Below are 21686 nucleotides of genomic sequence, written 5' to 3' on the forward strand. Positions count from 1 at the left end.
ACTGATTTTCTTTTATTAGATCATGCTGAATGTTTAAAGCACTTTCAGTTTTCACGTCCAATGATTGTAATTTTTTCTCATTTTCCACCATAGCCTTTTCAGTTACTTTCAATCGATTGTCCAGTTGTTTAACTTTTTTTAACATTATTTAGCATTTGCTTTTAAATATTTATGTTAATTACTTGGATAGCATCCCATAAAGTTTCAAAGGAAAAGGTTTGAGGTCTTACCAACTTCTGATATTGTCCAGAAAACTCAGAGATTTCCACGGGTAGCTCCAACGTGTTTCTCTCCTGCGTTGGCTGTTCCTCTCCATCTGCTAGTTCTCCTTTGTCCGGGTCAGAGTAGAATTGCAGCAAGACTTCATCTCCCAGCAGCCCGGGCTCCGGAAGAGATTTACTCGGGGCACTCGATTCCAGTGCCTCGGTTTCCCCTCGCAGCTGACTGGCGTGTCTCAAGGCCGGGTTTGTAGGAGGAGATCTTTCCTCCGGGATAAAAGATGTAGCAAGTTCAGGGCTTAACTCAGGCTCCTCTTCCCCCTGAGTTTCAGCCAGCAAACTCTCACCCGGAATAGCTTCTCCACGTTGGATGTGAGTGTTCATAGGGCCCACAATTATTTGGGTCGAGGGTAGCTCCGAAGCTAAGCGTTCCCTCGCCCTTCTCTTGCGGGCTGAATGCAGCATGAGAAATCCAACAACCAAGAATAACGGAGAGATGCTCACACACGTCTCACCATGCCGTCATCTTGGATCCCTCAGTGCTTTTAAAATCTGCCAGTTACAGTCTCACACCTCGCATTCTCATAGACACATACACACTCACACACCCACTCACACTCAATTTTTTCCCTCTTCTATGCACTCATATGCCCCACTCATATGCACTCATATGCTCATATGCCCATTCATACTCACTTCTTTCCTCATATCCATGCTCTCACTTCTCTTGCTTTCGCTATCCCTCTCCCACTCACTCATACACAATATCTCACACATACTCATTCATTATCTCTGGCTAACTCTGAATATCACAGTTAACTGATTAACTTAGCCGGCTAACTTAATTCTTCCCAGTTATGCACTCGAAATACCCCTATCTTAGCCAGCTGAATTCTAGCCCCCTAACTTATTAGCTAGCTAGAATTTAGCTGAATATCTACCCATATATTCACTTAGCTGGCTAACTTCTGAGTTACCTGGCTAAATGCTTTTGAATATGGACCTCTCTTTCTTGAGGCCTATCTTAAAAAAGAATCTCTCTCTTTAGATCGTACTTATTTCTTTCAAAGTAATCAAAGAGGCAGTCATGATTCAACTGGAGGCTTATTTAGAGAAGAACGATTGTCTGGATCTTTATCAATCACAAGTTCTCTAAAGTCTATAGAGAGACTTGGTTGTATTTATTTATTTAAGATTTTGAGAAATTGTGACCAAAAGCACCTAGGTGCAATGGGATGAAACCAGACTAACTCATCTGTTGTGACAAAGCATGGAGCTAGTATCTGGTCACATTGCATTAAATTGTACTTATTTTTGTATTGAATTAAAAACAAAGAAGGCACTCATGTTCTGAGCAGAATTGATTGTAGTTTTATAGATTGCACTCTTATGTACTACCCGGATGTTTTTTCAAGGCCAAAGAAGAGGATCATTATCTTACCGTACTCCTGGAATTCCCTGAGACTGCATATCCAAGACCAATCACATCTTTATTGCAGCCTTCCATGGAAAGGAGCAGAAGTATTATAGAAGACCAACTGCTGCTCGAGAGAAGTAGCTCTGACTTTAGAGCACAGGTAAAAAAAAAATATATAGGAGACCTTTGAAACTCTCTGAGGTCAATATTTAAAACTAAACATTTAAATGGCTAACTTGGAATTAAATGGAAAACTTGCTATTTAGATGGATAACTTGTGAGTTATCCATCTAAATGGCTTTGAATATTTACCTCACTTATTTAATACTATAAATGTATGTTATGTCCTCTTTGATTTTGATAGTTTGTAAATTTCTGAAACTTATTAATATGTTGCGCTCGGGGGTGGACCCTTGTCCTGGGAGAGTGAAGGAACTTCTCCTGAAAGGGAACAGGAGGTAACTGCCCCCAGGGGGTGGAGCACTGGAGGAGACAGAGGCTGTATAGAGCTTCACCACTGAAAGCCCAAGGTCCCCCGGGGAGGAGCCCATAGGGACCCAGGCCGCTTGGACTTAGGTGGGCCTCGCAGGGTCTCCTGAGAGAATGGAAGTCCGGCATGCCCACGGACATAGGGGAAGCGTGATCGGGTTCAAAGTTGGAGGCTGGTTGGAACACGGAGAACCAAAACAGAGTTGGTGATGACAAGGCGAGGAACAGAGCCAGAATCTGGAGACGAGGTCAGGCAGGCAAAGGTCAAGATCCAGAGGTCAGTCCGAGGAATGGTCAGTAAAGCAGGGGTCAGGTACCAGAGATCAGACGAGATCAAAGGCAGGCTGAGGTCTTGAGGCAGGCGGCAGGCAGGTCAGGAACAAGCTGAGGTCTTTGAGGCAGGTGGCAGGCAGGCAGGTCAGGAACAAGCTGAGGTCTTTGAGGCAGGCGGCAGGCAGACAGGCAGGTCAGGAACAAGCTGAGGTCTTTGAGGCAGGCGGCAGGCAGACAGGCAGGTCAGGAATGAGCTGAGGTCAGTGCCGGTAAGAAGTCCAAGGGTGCTACCTGGGTAGACAGACAGATGGACACAGGAACAAGCAGGATGCAGGAAGCAGGATGCAGGAACAAGTCAGGAACAGAACTCGAACAGAAGGATCCTGAAACGAGACTAGGAACAGGCAAGAGCAGGAACAAACACAGAGCCAATCTTAAAACAAACCAACCCGATTGCCAAGGCAAGGAAGCATAGCCAGGAACTTCCTTATATCGAGGGATTAATCAGGGCACGCCGCGGAACCAGGATGCGCCCTCGGCCCTACATGAGTCCGGGCAGTCTGCGCGCGCAGGGGCGTGGCTAACATGACAGAGGACACCGAGCCTCGGCGTGAGGCCTGGTGCGCAGTGGAAGGCCCGGCGACCGCCGCAGCAGGACGCTGGGGCCTTCCACGGGGAGGTCGTCTTGGGACCCGCTGTGGAACCATGAAGGTGAGCAGGCCCATGTGCGGGACAGCCACGGGCGGGGCGTGTAACAAAATATTTACATAATGCCACATATAAGTGTCTGCATGAGTGAATCGTAGGTTAATGCTACAGATGTTAAGATGAGAAACTGATAACAGACATGCCCTGACATTTCTTGATCATCTTACAGCGTGGGAATGAGAGTGTTAACGAGTTGAGGCTCCCAGCAGGATCAGGTGGCATTGCTTTGTGATACCTCAGGATAAGTGGCTGTTCAACTTTTGAACATGCACTGCATTAAGATGAAGGAGATCATCTGGCAGAGGTTTTGGGGTACCATTCCTTCATGAGGAACTCTTCTGCCTCCTGAGGATTGCATTTTAGCCAGCTTACTATTGGCTGTATCAGATGCTTCCCTGTCCTGATTGTCCCAGCCGGAACCAGCCCAAATGGGCCAGGGTATTTCTTCCCTGCCTCTGGCTGTGTTCCCTGCTGGTTCATTGTTTGTGATTTTGTTGTGGACCTCCAAGTTTCTAGTTCCCGATTAGCTGTGTTACTTCTGTTTCCTTGGCGCTGACTCATGTAATGTTTGTGATTTTTTTGGTCGCTATTAATAGTTGCTCTGCTGTGCTACTTGCCTCTCAGGTTCCAGGTTTCCTGTGATTAATTTTGTAACTTTTACTTCTTGGGCTATGTGTTTTCAGACCATTGCCGTTCCTAGCCTGTTTTATTCCTTGAACTCTCTGTTCCCTGTCAGGTACATTGAATAAAATAGCCTTGATCAGCTCCTTGAACTGACTTCCAGCCTCTTTGTGGCAGGCTTGTGCTAGCAGTAAGCCCCAGGATTCCCAATCAATGGTGATCTGCCCACATCTGAGCTCTAGGCCTCTAGCTCTGACAGAAATACAGAATGCTGGAAAAGTGTATCACTTGTTTCATCCATGAGCCTGCAATGACTCTTCAGCCTCAGTCTTGTGGCTCAGCATGCTGGGCCATTCTGTGACAGGGTTATCAGCAGGTATGGCAGAACAGAGATTATGCAGGACTAGGGAAGTGGGAGTAAGGCCAATGTTGTGTGCCAGGAAAGAAACAGATCAAAAAGGAGAAAAGTGACTGTACATCTAACTTCCTATCACTGAATTACCCATCCTAACACTTCTGTTTTTTGTAATAATTTATTTTGCATCCTTTCTTTGTATCCCTGCCTTCTGACACTCCCTTGTACTCTTTTTCTCCTCTTTTAATCTATTCCTTAAAACCACTAATAATCATAGTCGTTTCCTTTTTGTCCCTTTTGCATGTTTCCTCTTAAAACTCCATCTTAAAGTCTAAAATCTCACCAACCTTCTCGACAAGATGTGGTAACATTGTGCCAGCATATGATGCTGCTTTTCAGTTTTTTTCTGATCACATAGTTTCAGGGGCCTATTTACTAAAGTGTGTTCAAAATCGGGCGGATTTTAAAAGCCCTGCTCGCGTAAATCCGCCTGGATTTACGCGAGCAGGGCCTTGCACACCGGCGCGCCTATTTTCCATAGGCCGCCGGCGCGCGCAGAACCCCGGGACTCGCGTAAGTCCCGGGGTTTCTGAAAAGGGGCGTGTCGGGGCGTCGCCGAGTGATGCCGCATTTGGGGGCGTGGCACGGCGTTTGGGGGGCGGGCCTGGGGCGTGGCGCCGGCCCGGGGGCGTTCCGGGGGCGTGGTCGCACCCTCCGGAACCGCCCCGGGTCGGGTCTCGGCGCGCCAGCAGCCCGCTGGCGCATGTGGATTTACGCCTCCCTCTGGGAGGCGTAAATCCATGGATAAAGGTAGGGGGGGGTTTAGATAGGGCCGGGGGGGGGTGGGTTAGGTAGAGGAAGGGAGGGGAAGGTGAGGGGAGGGCGAAAGAGAGTTCCCTCCGAGGCCGCTCCGATTTCGGAGCGGCCTCGGAGGGAATGGAGGCTGGCTGCGCGGCTCGGCGCGCGCCGGCTGCCCAAAATCGGCAGCCTTGCGCGCGCCGATCCAGGATTTTAGAAGATATGCGCAGCTACGCGCATATCTTATAAAATCCAGCGTACTTTTGTTTGCGCCCGCTGCGCAAACAAAAGTACGCGATCGCGCAGTTTTTAAAAATCTACCCCCATGTGTATTAGTAAGCCATGATGAATGGAGAGTTTAGTAAAGGATGTTAAGCCTTTAGTAAATACCCTGTTTGCAGCTCATGCAACATTAATGCACCTACGGTACTAGCGATGGTGAAGTAGGTGCGTTATTGGCTGGTGATCGATGATTGCGCAAGTAGCCTTCGGTGTTCCTCCCAGCAGATCCCCACTCCCTTTTCCAGAAACACTTTCCCAACCCAAATGGTTAAAAAGAAGCCTCCTCTCGCCCCCCCCCCCCCCCCCCCGCAATCTCTACTTTCCCCAAAGTCCGAGAACAGGAAGTGTTCCACAATATCTCCTACCCTCCTAGCATCAAAATTTAAAACGGCACTGATGGGACTCCAGGTTCTTCTTTGCCTCACACGTGTGTAACAGTGTGGAGCCTTCAGTCAGTTGGCATCATTTAACATTTTGGTGTTGGCAGGGCACGGGACACTTCAAATTGCTCCTGGCCTTGGGGCCCTCATTCTTGACCTTTGGCAAGGGGTGGTAGTGCAGGTAGGGCAATCTATAGGTGAAGGAAAGAATGAGGGAGGTTTGGTTTTTTTGCCATTTAAGTGGAGGCAGAGTTTTTGGTAAAGGGGACAGGATTTGCTGTGGTGGTAGTGGTGGTGAGGAAATCTGTTATGGGGGAGGAGGTAATGTTCTTTTTGCTGGAGAGGACTAGAGCTACTTGTCCCTTTGTTAGCTAAGAGATAATGGGCAGGGTGCATGGGCAGGCATGTTAAACTGTCAGTGCTCTTAATGTTAACTACACCTATTAATGTGTAATTAACTTTCTGAGGCATAACAGATTGCATGGTTTAATGTGATCTGCTTAAGCAGATGCCTTTTTAATGCTCATTAAATAATGAATTTGGCATGTAACCCCTCAGTTTCTTGGTACCTACACATTTTAAAATAGTGATTTTTATCAAAACCTTTTTAAAATACTGATGTAAAAAAAGAATTGATATTATTAATAGTGTTATCACTTTAATCTTGAAAACATAATACTTGTTTTACTGATCCAATAGGAATAATAAAAAAAACAGTAATAAATATGCAGACAATCAAGACAATAAACAGGGCCATTGTAAAGGGCAAGCCAGATGGGTGATTGCTCCCCTTCCCTAGCTTTGCACCTCGAGCACAAAAACAAACATACGTGGCATGCTAGGAAGAAGGCAAGAAGGGAGAGCCATGTGCTATCTGGCCTGTGTTAGGATTTGTGGGTTTCGTGGACCCTTGGCCCGAGGTGAAGGTTGATACCACCTGTGGGGAGGAGCCCCACAGGTCTTCACCGTTGGGAGGCGAGGCCAGTTGTAGCAGGAGATCAGTGAGTAGTAGCAGAGAGATGGAACATCCTGCGTCATAGCCATGTGATCCCAGGAGCTAGTAGAAAGGATACTGTGAGGAAGCCTGAGGAGCGGGGTGGAGACACAGTTCAGAGGGAATCCACAGTATTCAGGCTGGGCAGGATATGTGAGTGCCAGAGCAAGAGCCCCCGACAGAGGAGCACTGGGCAGGCCCCGAGGAGCGGGGAGCATGAGGCAGGCACTGTAGGTGAAATGCTGCAGAGACTGTCCCGTGGGGCGGGACAGTGGAGCGAGCAGGGCTCTGGTGTGATGACGTAGGCAAACCCGAGGAGCAGGGAAGCCTGAGTCGAATCTCCGAAGCAGTGATGTAAGCCACCCCGAGGAGCAGGGCTGCACACAAGGTATCGCAGATAGAGAATCAAGGGACCGCCCCGAGGAGCGGAGAAGCCCAGAACACTGTCTCTATGAAGAACGTAGGCACTACCACGAGAAGCGGGGAAGCACGGAGCACAGTCTCTTATAGAATGCAGGTACTGCCCCGAGGAGCAGGGAAGCACAGAGAGTAGTCTTTAAGTAGAATGTAGGCACTACCCCGAGGAGCAGGGACGCATGGAGCACAGTCTCTAGTAGAATGCAGGCACTGCCCTGAGGAGCAGGGGAGCGCAGTGTGCTGATTCCTAGGCAGGAAGGTGGTCCGAGAGGGAACCCTGAGAAGCAGGGAAGCCGGCAGGCAGGAATTCTGAAAGTGCAGGGAAGGGGAAGCCTGGAGACGAAGTCCCCAACTGGACTGTGAGCAGGCCCCCGAGGAGCAGGTACCCAGGTTAGAGTCCAGAGCCAAGGCAGGTCCGAAGCAGGAACCACGTTTCGAGAAGACAGGAGCAAACACCAGCGAAGGAAATCGTTGCCAAGTCAGTTAGCAAGGGGCAAAGGAGGTCCTTAAGAATCCCAACCTCGTGATGTCATCAGTCGGGGATGCCCCCGAGGTTCCCGCCATTGGACCTTTAAAGAGAGGCCTGGTGATGCGTGCGCCTAGGAAGGCCTGGAGTCAGTGTGGGTGGTGGCGTCGTCCCGGCCGCCATGAGGAGCCTTGTACAGTCGGAGATGTGTGGCGGTGGCAGCTAGCCCCGGCCGCGAGCTGCTCCGCAGAGGAGAGCAGACCTACACATGTCGTGAGTTGGATTGGTCACATCCGACGGTCATAAGATTACCCCTCCTCTTAAGGCCCCCCCCCCTCCGGGGTTTGGGTTTTCGAGGGTGTGTGGTGTGGAATTGCTTGATATGGTCTTTATCCAGGATATTGGTGGCAGGTTCCCAACTGTTCTCTTCGGGCCCAAAGCCCTCCCAAGATAGGAGATATTCTAACCTCTTTCCACGTTTCCTTACATCCAGAATATCTTGGACTTGATAGGTGACATCCACTTCAGAAGATAAAGGCTGAGGCTCCGGTGGCTTCTTGGAGAAGTCGGACAGTACCAGGGATTTTAGTAGTGATATGTGGAAAGCATCTTGGCTTTTCAGCAAGGAAGGTAGCTGGAGTCTGTAGGTGGCTGGGCCCAAAGGGCGGACCACAGGAAAGGGACCGATATACCTGGGAGCGAAGCGAGCCGAAGGTAGCTTAAATCATATAAACTGGGTGCTGAGCCACACCTTGTCGCCCGGTTTAAATTGGGGTGCTTCACTGTGGTATGCATCAAAAAACCTTTTAGATCTTTGGGCTGCTTGTTGAAGCAGCTGCTTTGTGCTGTTCCAAAGTTGATGCAATTCCTGGGCGGTAGACTGGGCCGCAGGAGAGGGCACGGATAGTGGAAGTGGGAGTGGAGGCAGCGGCTGATGTCCATAAACCAGCTGGAAGAGCGATGAACCAGTGGATGCAGACTGGTGTGAATTCAGGGCAAACTCTACCCATGGGAGGAGGTCGGCCCAATCATTCTGCCTCAAATTGAATTAGGCCCGCAGAAATTGTTTTAAGGTCCTGTTTGTCCTTTCTGTTTGCCTTTTGGCTTGGGGATGGTAAGCTGAGGTGAAGTCTAATGAGTTGTTGAATTTCTTGCAGGGAGATCTCCAAAAGCAAGCAGTGAATTGGACTCCGCGGTCTGAGAGGTTATGTTTAGATAGACCATGGAGCCGGAATACGTGGTGAATGAATATATTAGCCAGTTCCCTGTACGTACCAGGATCAGTCCAGACACCTGGGTTGTGTCTCCGCACCAGCAGATGGAGACAGAGTAAAACTTGTCGGGCCCCCTACATATAGTAAGGCGCCACCCACAGCCCGTCAGTCTTTCTCTGTCTCCAGCAGATGGGGCAGGTCCACCCACAGTCTCGATTGATCCTGGCTTAGGGAGTTTAGATAGTCAGGGGAATTTGAAAAAAAAAAAAAAAAAAGGGTAAAAGAAGAAGAATTCTTCAAGCAAGAAAAGCAGCGGAAGCCCGAGTCCTGTAAGCCTCCCAGGGGGGTTTGTAAGGTCCTGAGGGGACTATCCCCCCCTGGTTGAGGCCGCTGCTGGGGTTGAGGACCCGGCCTGGGTCCTGGGCAGGCAGCAGCGTCGGGGGTGACACCGGGGAGCCCGGTTCACTCACCCCCGCTGGAAGGGAGCATTCAGGACCTGGGCCAGCGACAAGTAAAGTAAAAAAAAAACAAAAAAACAAAAAGTTGTTTTTGTTTTCGGCTGTGCGGCTTCTCCTCTCGCTCCGGTATTTTGTTCATCGCGGGGGAGGGGGGTCGTTGTCCGTCCGGCCGACTCGCTCAATTTTATTTTTTGTTTTTGCTTCGGCCCTCCCAACCGCGGGCAGATCGCGACATGCCCAGAGGGGCCTCGTGCCGCGCGTGTGGCTCGGCGCGCTCGCGCGTCTCCAGGGAGGGGCTGTGCACAAAGTGCGTTTCGGGCGGCGAGGGGGTCGTTCGAGGTCGGGCGGGGGCCCCGACCGAGGAGCCCGATGATGGGGGCAGGGCTGATCCGTTCCCGCTGAGCGCGGGAACGGCGGCCATCTTGGCTTCAGTCAGAGAAGCCACGAGGAAGGCCGTGGGGGATCCCGGATTGCCCCCAGCGCTTTCCCCGCAGCAGCGACCCTCCGGGGGGCCCCCCGGGGGACGGGGAGTCGCCGGAGGAACGTAGTCTGGAGGAGGCCTCTTCGGATTCGGAGGCCTCCTTTTCCTCGGATTTTGCAAGCTTGCTCCACAAGCTTGTTAAATATAAGAAATTGAAGCGGAAGAGGAGTAAAAGGGGTTCGGGCAGACAGCCAGAGCCCCGGAAGAGAAGGTCGGGGGATGCTCCGCGGCGGCCCGCGGATCCGCCCAAGGGACGCCGGCCCTTACGGGGGGTCCCTCAGGAATCTGAGTCCGAGTCGAGTTCGGCTGCGGAAGACATCGTGGATGTCGAGGCTCCAGGGGACTCAGGAACCCACGCCGGGACGGAGGCGGTGCAGGCCGGGAACGCTAAAGGGCCAGCGGTGGAAGGTGATGACCCGAAGGTCATGCGCTTGTTTCGAAAAGAAGAGCTGGCGCCGCTGATCCCGGCTATCCTTCTGGAAGTTGGAGTGGATGCCCCCCGGTGGGGGCTCGTACAGATGCGAAGATGGATCCGGTGCTGCTGGGTCTTCAGGGGCCAGCGGTGGCATTCCCGTTCCACTTTTCGGCTACGGATATCCTGTTCCGGGAGTGGGATACGCCGGACTTGGGCCTGAAGGTCAGTAAGGCTATAGATAAGATGTATCCATTGCCGGAGGATGCGCTGGAGATGCTGCGTTTTCCCAGAGTGGATGCCGCAGTGTCGGCAGTGACGAAACGCTCCACAATTCCGGTCACCGGAGCCACGGCCCTTAAGGACATTCAGGACCGGAAACTTGAGGGTCAGCTGAAGAAAGTGTTCGAGGCGTCGGCCTTGGGAGTCCGGGCGGCCATTTGCAGTAACTTTGCGCTGCGGGCAGGTTTGCGCTGGGCGCAGGTACTTCAGGCCAATGCAGGTCTCTCGGGAGAAGAGGAGGCACAGGCGAACCAGCTGGAAGCGGTGATAGCGTATAGCGCGGATGCCATGCATGACCTCCTACGGACGTCGGCCAGGGCCATGGTTTCGGCAGTTTCAGTGCGCCGGTTGCTGTGGCTCAGAAATTGGGCTGCGGATGGGTCCTCTAAGGCTCATCTCGGATCTCTTCCGTTCAAAGGGAAGCTGCTGTTCGGTAAGGAGCTGGACGACCTGATGCAGTCGCTAGGAGAGAACAGGGCTTTCAAGCTGCCTGAGGATAGGCACCGGAGCCGGTCATCTTTCTCCGGTAGGGCCCATTTTCGGGGACCACGGAAGTCGCGGCCGCAGAGACCATCCGGGCCCCTCCTACCGGCCGGGGTCTGGATCCTCGAGAACATTGTCGTGGTCTCAGTCCTTTCGTGGCAGAAAGTTTGGGAGGCGTGACGGTCCCGCATCCGGGTCGGGTCCGAAAGCCTCACAATGAAGTTCGGTCGGTCCGTTCCCTGCAGCCGGCTCCTCCGGCCGTGCCAAACGTAGGGGCCAGGTTGGAGCGGTTCTACGGGGAATGGACCAGTATCACGACGGATCAGTGGGTCCTCACGGTGATAAGACACGGTTACGCTTTAGATTTTGCACGGATTCCGGCGGACAAGTTTTTGGTCTCCCCTTGCCAGGGGCGCGGCAAGCAGGCGGCCGTCTGGGATACGCTCTGCCGGCTACGAGACCTGGGCGCAATTATGCCCGTTCCACCGGGGCAGCGCCGTCGGGGGCGGTACTCCATCTACTTCATTGTGCCAAAGAAGGAAGGGACCTTCAGACCCATCTTAGACCTGAAAGGGGTCAACAGATGTCTTCGCGTACCACGCTTCAAGATGGAGACGATTCAGTCAGTGATCGCCTCAGTACGGCCAGGCGAGTTCCTGGCGTCCTTGGACCTCACGGAGGCTTACCTTCATATAGGCATTCAGCCGGAACATCAGCGGTTTCTGCGCTTCTGCATCCTAGGCAGGCATTATCAGTTCAAGGCTCTCCCCTTCGGCCTTGCCACCGCTCCACGGACGTTTACAAAAGTAATGGTGGTGGTGGCAGCCGAGCTTCGCAAGGAGGGATTCCTGGTACATCCCTACTTGGACGACTGGCTCATCCGGGCCAAAACGGAGAGCCAATGCCGACATGCAGTCAAAAGAGTACTACAACTTTTGCGCTCCCTCGGCTGGGTGGTCAATCTCGCCAAAAGTCGTCTCGTCCCCACCCAGACGCTACATTACCTGGGAGCGCTGTTCGACACGAAGCAGGGCAGAGTGTCTCTGTCCCAGGAGCGGGTGTCCAAGCTGCAGGGCCAGGTGCGCAGGTTGATGTCCCTGCGGTGTCCGCTGGTCTGCGATCATCTCATGGTGTTGGGATCGATGGTGTCAACGCTGGCATTGGTTCCCTGGGCTTTTGCTCATCTACGGCCGTTGCAATCCGCATTGCTCTCCCGATGGCGACCGGTGTCGGAGGATTTTCACATGCCACTTCCACTATCGGATCGGGCAAGGTCCAGCCTACAGTGGTGGCTCAGCTCCGACAACTTGACACGTGGAGTGTCCCTGGTTATGCCCGCCTGGACGGTGGTCACCACGGATGCCAGTCTCTCCGGATGGGGGGCGGTGTGCATGGGACACTCGGTGCAAGGACAGTGGTCCAAAGCTCAGTCACAGTGATCCATCAATTGCCTGGAGACCAGAGCGGTCTTGCTGGCGCTGCAGGCTTTTCTACCGTTGATCCGCGGAAAGGCGGTCAGGGTCTTGTCGGACAACGCGACCACAGTGGCGTACATCAATCGCCAAGGAGGGACAAGGAGCCGAGCCGTCGCGGAGCAGACGCGACAATTAATGACCTGGGCGGAAAGGAATCTCGGCAACATCGCGGCGTCACATATAGCCGGAGTAGACAATGTCCAAGCGGATTTTCTCAGCCGACATCGCCTGGACCCGGGGGAATGGGAGCTGCCGGAGGGAGCTTACCACCTCCTCTGCGAGCGGTGGGGAACGCCACACATGGATCTAATGGCCACCGCTCAGAACGCCAAAGCCCCGAGGTTCTTCAGTCGGTGGAGAGAGTGGGGGGCCGAAGGGGTGGACGCCCTGGTCCTCCCCTGGCCCACAGACGTTCTGCTGTATGTGTTCCCTCCTTGGCCCCTGATAGGCAAAGTTCTTCGACGCATAGAGATGCATCCCGCAGAGGTGATCCTGGTGGCGCCCGAGTGGCCCCGGCGTCCTTGGTTCGCGGACCTTCTACACTTGGCACGGGAGCCTCCTCTCCGATTCCGAGGGGAGGCGGCGCTCCTACGTCAAGGACCCATCTGTTTGGAGGACGCGGATCACTTCTGTCTCGCGGCCTGGCTTTTGAGAGGAAACGCTTGAAGAATAAAGGATATTCGGATGCGGTGGTAGCCACATTGCTGAGTTCTAGAAAGCGTTCTACGTCCTTCGCCTACGTTCGGGTTTGGACGGTGTTTGAGGATTGGTGTAGAATGCGTGAGGTAAATCCTGTGCTGCCCTCCGTACCGGATGTCCTTGCTTTTCTTCAGGCGGGCCTTGCGAAGGGGCTGTCTTGCAGTACTCTAAAAGTCCAGGTGGCGGCCCTTGGGTGCCTCAGGGGTAGGGTGCATGGTAGGTCATTAGCGCAACATCCGGATGTGGCGCGTTTTCTTCGGGGAGCCAAGCATTTGCGGCCACCGTTACGTCAGCCTTGTCCGTCTTGGAATCTCAATTGGGTTCTTTCCGCTCTGTGTACGTCCCCTTTTGAGCCTCTTAAGCGTGCAACGCTCAAGGACCTTACTCTCAAGGCGGTGTTTCTTGTGGCAATCGCGTCGGCGAGACGAGTTTCCGAATTGCAGGCGTTATCTTGCAGGGAGCCCTTCTTACGCTTCTCTGACGCAGGGGTCTCGTTACGGACGGTTCCCTCCTTCCTCCCGAAGGTGGTGTCAGCTTTTCATTTGAACCAGTCGGTTGAGCTGCCCGCTTTTCCGGAGGGGGAGCGTTCTGATCCTGATACAAGAATGTTGAAGAAACTTGATGTCCGCAGAGTCCTGCTCCGTTATCTGGAGGTTACGAATCCTTTCCGGGTTTCGGACCATCTCTTTGTTTTGTGCTCGGGGCCCAAACGAGGGGGGGCGGCTTCCCGTACCACGATTGCGTGCTGGCTCAAGGAAGCCATCGCTTCCGCGTATATCCTGAAGGGGAAGCCTGTTCCTGCGGGTCTTCGGGCGCACTCGACGCGAGCACAAGCCGCCTCTTGGGCGGAGTCGTCGCAGGTGTCCCCTCAAGAGATTTGCAGAGCGGCGACTTGGAAGTCCCTGCATACTTTTGCTAGACACTACCGGTTGGATGTTCATGGCCTGGATTCGGGGGGTTTCGGAGGGAGAGTTCTGCGAGCGGGACTCTCTGGCTCCCACCCTCGGTAATTCAGCTCTGGTACATCCCAGGTGTCTGGACTGATCCTGGTACGTACAGGGAAAGGAAAATTAGTTTCTTACCTGATAATTTTCGTTCCTGTAGTACCAAGGATCAGTCCAGGATCCCGCCCGCGTAGTCTGTTTGTTTTGAGTTACGTAGAGGAGAGTCCGCTCGGTTGACACTCTATGTTTTTGTTTACTTGTATGTTGTTGGGGCCTCTGGTTCTGGGAGTTCTGATCCAGCTGGGGGTTCGTTGACTGGGCCCTGATTTCGGGCGGTATAGCTAGTTAGTTGGAGTTTTTTCCATTTGCTTTGACATTACGTAAGACTGACGGGCTGTGGGTGGCGCCTTACTATATGTAGAGGGCCCGACAAGTTTTACTCTGTCTCCATCTGCTGGTGCGGAGACACAACCCAGGTGTCTGGACTGATCCTTGGTACTACAGGAACGAAAATTATCAGGTAAGAAACTAATTTTCCTTTGTGGTGCCGAGGGAAGACCAGATAGGGCCACGAAGTGGGCCATTTTTGAAAACCGGTCAACGGTGACCCAAATGGTATTGTTGCCACTGGAAGGAGAAAGGTCCACGATGAAATCCGTTGCGATGTGGGTTCAAGGCTCGTTTGGAATGGGAAGCGGTTGCAAGAGTCCCCATGGCCTTCCCATAGGAGGCTTATGGCAGGCACAAGTGGGGCAGGACTCCACGTAGGCCTGGGTGTCTTTTTTCATGGTAGGCCACCAATAAAACCACTGGAGCATGGAGAAAGTTTTAGACTGTCCCAGGTGGCCTGGAGTCAAAAGAGTCGTGAGTCCACCGAAGGACCCTCCGGCATATCTGGCGAGGTACCACTGTCTTCCCTGCTGGTACCGGAAACGTGGCGGACAGGATGACCTTAGCAGGGTCAATAATATGCCGTGGGGTGTCGGGGACATCTTCTGCGATGAAGGACCTGGAAAGGGCATTGGCACGGCAATTTTTGTTGGCAGGTCAGTAGCGCAGCAAGAAATTGAAGTGGGTAAAAAAGAGGGCCTATCAGGTCTAACGGTGGTTCAAACGCTGAGCATGATGTAAATACTCAAGGTTTTTAAGGTCAGTATATACCGTGACCAGATGTTGAGCTCCCTCAAGCTAGGGACGCCATTCCTCAAAAGCTAGCTTGATGGCTAGTAGCTCCTTATCAACGATCGCGTAATTCCGATCTGCTGGAGAGAAGTGTTGGGGGGAAAAAAAAGCACAGGTGTAAGGTATTGCACCAAGCCAAACTTTCGTTATTTCCAATTAAACACATCAAACATGCGGCCACTAGAGAACGCTCATTCACGATAGCCGGCATTAACATTTGGAACAAAATGCCCACTGATCTACGCCTAGAACCCTGCCACAGGAAATTTAAGCAGAACCTCAAAACCTGGCTGTTTGAGCAAGCTTACACTCACTGACCATGTCTACTCCTGATTTTCCGATTTATCTATCCTGTATAACCCTTCTCCTACGATCCTCCACTGCTGACCCGTATAGATGTTCCTCGCTGCTATAAATTGACTTTACTGTCTCTGATCACATGGTTAACACTCGACTTACTATTTAACATTGAACTGTTCTTTGCATTCGTTCATTGGTTTATTGTACTTGTTTTAAATACTTGTTAATAATTGAACCATTTTGTACACTGTATTTCCTGTTGAATGTAAAGCTTATTGCTGTGTTATTGTTTATTGTAAACCGAGGTGATGTTTTTAACGTGCCGCGGTATATAAAAAAAAATCACTAAATAAATAAATAAATAAATATTGTTAGGTGAATACTGGCTCAGAACTGCTGCTACTCCCACATTGAATGCGTCGACCTCTACGATGAGTGGACGTCTGGGGGGTCTAGATGGAGGAGACACGGTTCTTGGAGGAAGGCGGTCTTAAGATCCTGGAAATGCCATCATGGATTCAGGTGACCACTAAGAGGCATTGGCTCCCTTGCGAGTCATGGCAGTGAGAGGTGCGGTCAAAGTGGAATAATGGTGAATAAAAGACCAATATTAATTGGCGAAGCCCAGGAACCTTTGTAGAGACTTGAGGTCTCTCGCGAATACTCTTCAGTTTCTGTGGATCCATGCGGAAAACTTGACTGGAAACCACTTAGCCAAGGAAGGGAACCGAATCTTGTTCGAAAGAACATTTTTCGAGCTTGGCATATAGTTGGTTTTCCTGTAGACGCTGAAGAACCCGAGAGACATCCTTATGGTGGCTCTGTAGGTCTTGGGAAAAAAACAAGATGTTGTCAAGGTACACCACCACACATTGGTACAGCATATCTCTAAAGACCTCGTTCATCAGATTCTGAAAGATTGCAGAAGTGTTGCAAAGGCCAAAGGGCATTACAAGGTATTCATTGTGGCTGTCATGTGTATTAAATGCGGTCTTCCATTCGTCATCTTTGCCAAGGTGGACCAGATTGTAAGCTCCCCTGAGGTCCAATTTGGAGAAAAGTTTTGCTCCTTGAAGTCTATCGAAAAGCTCCGAGATTAAAGGCAGTCTTTGACTGTAATCTCGTTTAGCCCTCGGTAATCGATGCAGGGGCGGAGAGAACTGTCCTTCTTCCCTTCGAAGAAGAATCCTGCTCCTGCAGGTGAGTTGGAGGGCCGAATGAAGCCTTTGTCCAGATTCTCATGGATGTATTCCGACATAGCCTGAGTCTCGGTTAGTGATAAAGGGTAAATCCTACCACGAGGAAGCTCTATGTTGGGCAACAAGTTGATTGCACAATCGCAGGAATGATGTGGGGGTAAGGTATCCGTGGTCTTCTTTGAAAACACATCAGTGTAAGAAGAGTATTGCGGAGGAAGGCCGGGAAGAGAGAGAGAAGTGTTCAGGTATGGAAGAGGCGAGATGGACTCCAGACAGTTATCATAGCAGGAGGAGTCCCAGTAGGAGAGTTGTAGCATGGCCCAGTCAAACTGTGGAGTGTGTTGCTGTGGCCATGGCAGTCCCAGGCCCATGGGATGTATGGCCTTATCCAAAATATGGAAGGAAATGGTCTCCATGTGCAGGGACTATGTGCGGAGTTGGATAGGAGCTGTGGTGTGAGTGATTTCTTCAGGTAATGGTTCTCCATGGATGGATGAGAGAAGTAAAGGAACTAGGGAGCGGATGGTGGGGATCCAGAGATGCTCAGTAAATTGACGCAGGATAAAACTGCCTCTGGCCCCGGAGTCAACCAAAGCCAGAGTGTGGAATTCTTGATTGTCCATTTTTATGGAGACGGGTACTGTCAACGGAGGAGAAGGTGACGTCAGGCCTAGGAGCAGTCCTTTTGCTGAACCTAGGCCTAGGAGTTTCCCAGACAGATGGGCACTTGGCAATAGAATGGCCAGGTTGACTGCAGTACAGAGGCCGGATTGTTGACGATGGCGTCGTTCCTTGGGGGAAAGTCTGCTCTGATCCATCTGCAAGGGCTCATCCTCAACTTTGTTAGGAGCTGCGGCCAGTCTTGGAGAGGGCGACCTTGAATGCGAGCCGAGTTTGGCGTAGGTTTCCTGGAGGCTTTGGACTCCAGGGAGTGCTCTTGCAAGCAGCGATCGATACGGCCAGCTAGGTCTATTAATGAGTCCAAGGATGCAGGTAGTTCATGAACCGCCAACTCATCTTTAATACAGGAGCTCAGCCCTTCCAGGAAAATGGACCGTAGGGGTCGAAAGGGTCCTAAATTCAATGCCAAAATCAGTTAACAGCCTGGAGCCTTGTTGAAGATGGAGGAGAGAAGACCCGGATACTGCTCTTCTGCCAGGGTCATCGAAGACTGAGCAAAACAAGGCAAGAAATCCGGGCAGGTCACGAAGAACCGTATAAGCACGCTCCCAGAGAGGTGACACCTAGGCCAGGGCCTTACCATCCAGAAGGGAAAGGATATAGGTAGTCTTGGTGATCACATCTGGGAAGTAAGCCGGTTGCAGACAGAAGTGCATATTGCATTGATTCAGGAAACCCCTGCACATAAGAGGGTTCCCCGAGAAGCGAGGGGGTGCCGGCAAGGGCACAGTAGGCCGTGGAACTGGCATGGTGATGGAAGGATTGAGCTTGGAAGACGTCATGGCAGTAGACACAGTAGACACAGTAGCGTCTAAATGAGAGCTCAAATTATCAATGGCTGCTGCCAGAGTTTCTAAGAATTTTTGCAGTTTACTGATCCTTTGCGCCAGGCCAGGGATAGCCTGGAGGGCTGAAACCTCTGCCGGGTCCATGGACTTGGCAATCTGTTAGGATTCTTGGGTTTCATGGACCCTTGGCTCGAGGTGAAGGTTGATACCACCTGTTCGGAGGAGCCCCACAGGTCTTCACTGTTGAGAGGCGAGGCCAGTTGTAGCAGGAGATCAGTGAGTAGTAGCAGAGAGATGGAACGTCCTGCGTCATAGCCACGTGATCCCAGGAGCTAGTAAAGAGGATACTGTGAGGAGCCCCGAGGAGCAGGGTGGAGACACAGTTCAGAGGGAACCCGCAGTATTCAGGCTGGGCAGGATATGTGAGTGCCAGAGCAAGAGCCCCGGATAGAGGAGCGCTGGGAGGGCCCCGAGGAGCAGGCAGCGCAAGGCAAGCAATGTAGGTGAAATGCTGCAGAGATTGTCCTGAGGAGCGGGATAGCATAGCGAGCGGGGCTATGGTGTGATGATGTAGGCAAACCCGAGGAGCGGGGAATCTCCTAAGCAGTGATATAAGCCACCCCGAGGAGCGGGGCTGCATACAAGGTATTGCAGATTGAGAATCAAGGGATCGCCTTGAGGAGTTGAGAAGCCTATAACACAGTCTCTATGAAGAACGTAGGCACTACCCCGAGGAGCAGGGAAGCACGGAGAGTAGTCTTAAGTAGAATGTAGGCACTACCCCTAGGAGCGGGGAAGCACAAGCTCTAGTAGAATGCAGGCACTGCCCCGAGGAGCAGGGGAGCACGGTGTGCTGACTCCTAGGCAGGAAGGTGGTCCGAGAGGCAACCCTGAGAAGCAGGAACTCTGAAAGTGCAGGGCTAACCCCAGGAGCGGGGAAGCCTGGAGATGGAGTCCCCAACTGGAGCACAAGCAGGCCCCCAAGGAGCGGGTACCCAGGTTAGAGTCCAGAGCCAAGGCAGGTCCAAAGCAGGAACCACAATCCGAGGAGACAGGAGCAAACACCAGCGAAGGAACTCGTTGCCAAGTCAGTTAGCAAGGGGCGAAGGATGTCCTTAAGAATCCCAACCTCGTGATGTCATCAGTCGGGGATGCCCCCGAGGTTCCCACCATTGGGCCTTTAAAGAGAGGACTGATGACGCGCGTGCCTAGGAAGGCCCCGAGTCAGCGTGGGTGGTGGTGGCGTCCCAGCCGCCATGAGGAGCCTTGTACAGTCGGAGATGTGTGACAGTGGCAGCTAGTCCCAACCTCAAGCTGACCTGCAGAGAAGAGCAGACCTACACATGTTGTGAGTTGGATTGGTCGCAGCCGTCTGCGACTGACGGTCATAATAGCCTCTTTTTTATACTCCTCTATCACCTCCCCTTCTCCCTACAAATGTGCCCAGGATCCCCCCAAAAACAGCTCCTCTGATCTGGGAGCTCTGGATCTAAGAACTCTGAACCCAGGACCTGTAAGCCAGATAATCTCTGGTTGAGGCATTCTGGGTCAGAGACTATCTGACCCGAACCCTCAAGTCTAACATTAGTTGTTGTTATGGGATCGCTGGAGGCGATCCCATTTCTGGGAGATTGTGTACCCTTCGGCCACGACACGACCCCAGAGGAGCCCCGGGAAGCACCGAGGCAGGAGAGGAGGGGATAGAAAGGATAGAAGGGATAGAAGGTAAGGGATAGAAGGTAAGGTATGTCTTTTTGCGGATGACACTAAGATCTGCAACAGAGTGGACTCGCCGGAAGGAGTGGAGAGAATGAGACGGGATTTAAGGAAGATGGAAGAGTGGTCGAAGACATGGCAGCTGACATTCAATGCCAAGAAGTGCAAAGTCATGCATATGGGGAATGGAAATCCGAATGAACTGTATTCGATGGGGGGAGAAAGGCTGATGTGCACGGAGCAGGAGAGAGACCTTGGGGTGATGGTGTCTATTGATCTGAAGTCAGCGAAACAATGTGACAAGGCGATAGCTAAAGCCAGAAGAATGCTGGGCTGCATAGAGAGAGGAATATCGAGTAAGAAATGGGAAGTGATTATCCCCTTGTACAGGTCCTTGGTGAGACCTCACCTGGAGTATTGTGTTCAGTTCTGGAGACCGTATCTCCGAAGAGACAGAGACAAGATGGAGGCGGTCCAGAGAAGGGTGACCAAAAAGGTGGAAGGTCTTCATCAAATGACTTATGAGGAGAGATTGAAGAATCTAAATATGTACACCCTGGAGGAAAGGAGGAGCAGAGGTGATATGATACAGACTTTCAGATACTTGAAAGGTTTTAATGATCCAAAGACAACGACAAACCTTTTCCATAGGAAAAAAATCAGCAGAACCAGGGGTCACGATTTGAAGCTCCAGGGAGGAAGATTCAGAACCAATGTCAGGAAGTATTTCTTCACGGAGAGGGTGGTGGATGCCTGGCATGCCCTTCCGGAGGAAGTGGTGAAGACCAGAACTGTGAAGGACTTCAAAGGGGCGTGGGATAAACACTGTGGATCCATAAAATCAAGAGGCCGTCAATAAAGAGTGGGTGGCTAGCCAGAATGACGGCTACTGCCTGGAGACAATACCCTTATTCAATAAACATACACATGGTTACTGTGACTCCAACATCGCTCTAAGCTACAACAGCAAGAGGAAATGTGGAAAAAAGGATTTGCACTCACAAAGTGGGGAGTAGCTGGCTTGTTACGGCGGTTACTACCCCAACCAAATAAGCCTGATACTTCACTTTCAATGCATATCCAGCATAGCTCTCTGCTTCAACGGCAGGGGAGAAGAAAAACTGATACTTCACGCATATCCAGCATAGCTCCCTGCTTCAACGGCAGGGGAGAAGAAAACCTGATACTTCACGCATATCCAGCATAGCTCTCTGCTTCAACGGCAGGGGAGAAGAAAAACTGATACTTCACGCATATCCAGCATAGCTCTCTGCTCAACGGCAGGGGAGAAGAAAAACTGATACTTCACGCATATCCAGCATAGCTCTCTGCTTCAACGGCAGGGGAGAAGAAAAACTGATACTTCACGCATATCCAGCATAGCTCTCTGCTTCAACAGCAGGGAGAAGAAAAAAGGATTCGCACTCACAAAGCGGGGAGTAGCTGGCTTGTTACGGCGGTTACTACCCCAAACCAAATAAGCCTGATACTTCACTTCAATGCATATCCTGCTTCAACGGCAGGGGAGAAGAAAAAACTGATACTTCACGGCATATCCAGCATAGCTCTCTGCTTCAACGGCAGGGGAGAAGAAAACTGATACTACAAGCATATCCAGCATAGCTCCCTGCTTCAAACAGGCAGGGGAGAAGAAAAACAACCAATAAGGGCTATGAACAACACAGTCTGGGTAAAACAAATAAGCATGGGTGTAGCTTGCTTATTGCGGCGGTTACTCCCCTACTACCCATAACTAATCAAGCTTGATATTTCACTTGGTTGCAGCTCCATCACTGCTCTCTACATTAATGGTGGGGGTGGAAGGGAAATAGAACCAAAGAGCTAAGAGAAACAGATAAGTATGAGAAAAAATGTGAAGCTTGCTGGGCAGACTGGATGGGCCGTTTGGTCTTCTTCTGCCGTCATTTCTATAGGAGTGTCCAAGCACAGGCTG

The 21686-nt window shown here is 51.7% G+C and overlaps 1 protein-coding gene across 1 annotated transcript in view; it reads left to right on the forward strand.

Annotated features, from left to right (window-relative positions):
• The window catches only part of WDR64 (WD repeat domain 64), a 540197-nt gene that overhangs the window by 241258 nt on the left and 277253 nt on the right, over positions 1–21686 (forward strand). Inside the window, exon 15 of the mRNA XM_029594015.1 lies at positions 1634–1795. Within this exon, the coding sequence (XP_029449875.1) occupies positions 1634–1795 (162 nt within the window). The remainder of the gene's footprint in view (positions 1–1633; positions 1796–21686) is intronic.

Source organism: Rhinatrema bivittatum, chromosome 3, assembly GCF_901001135.1.
Source record: "Rhinatrema bivittatum chromosome 3, aRhiBiv1.1, whole genome shotgun sequence".
NCBI lineage: Eukaryota > Metazoa > Chordata > Amphibia > Gymnophiona > Rhinatrematidae > Rhinatrema > Rhinatrema bivittatum.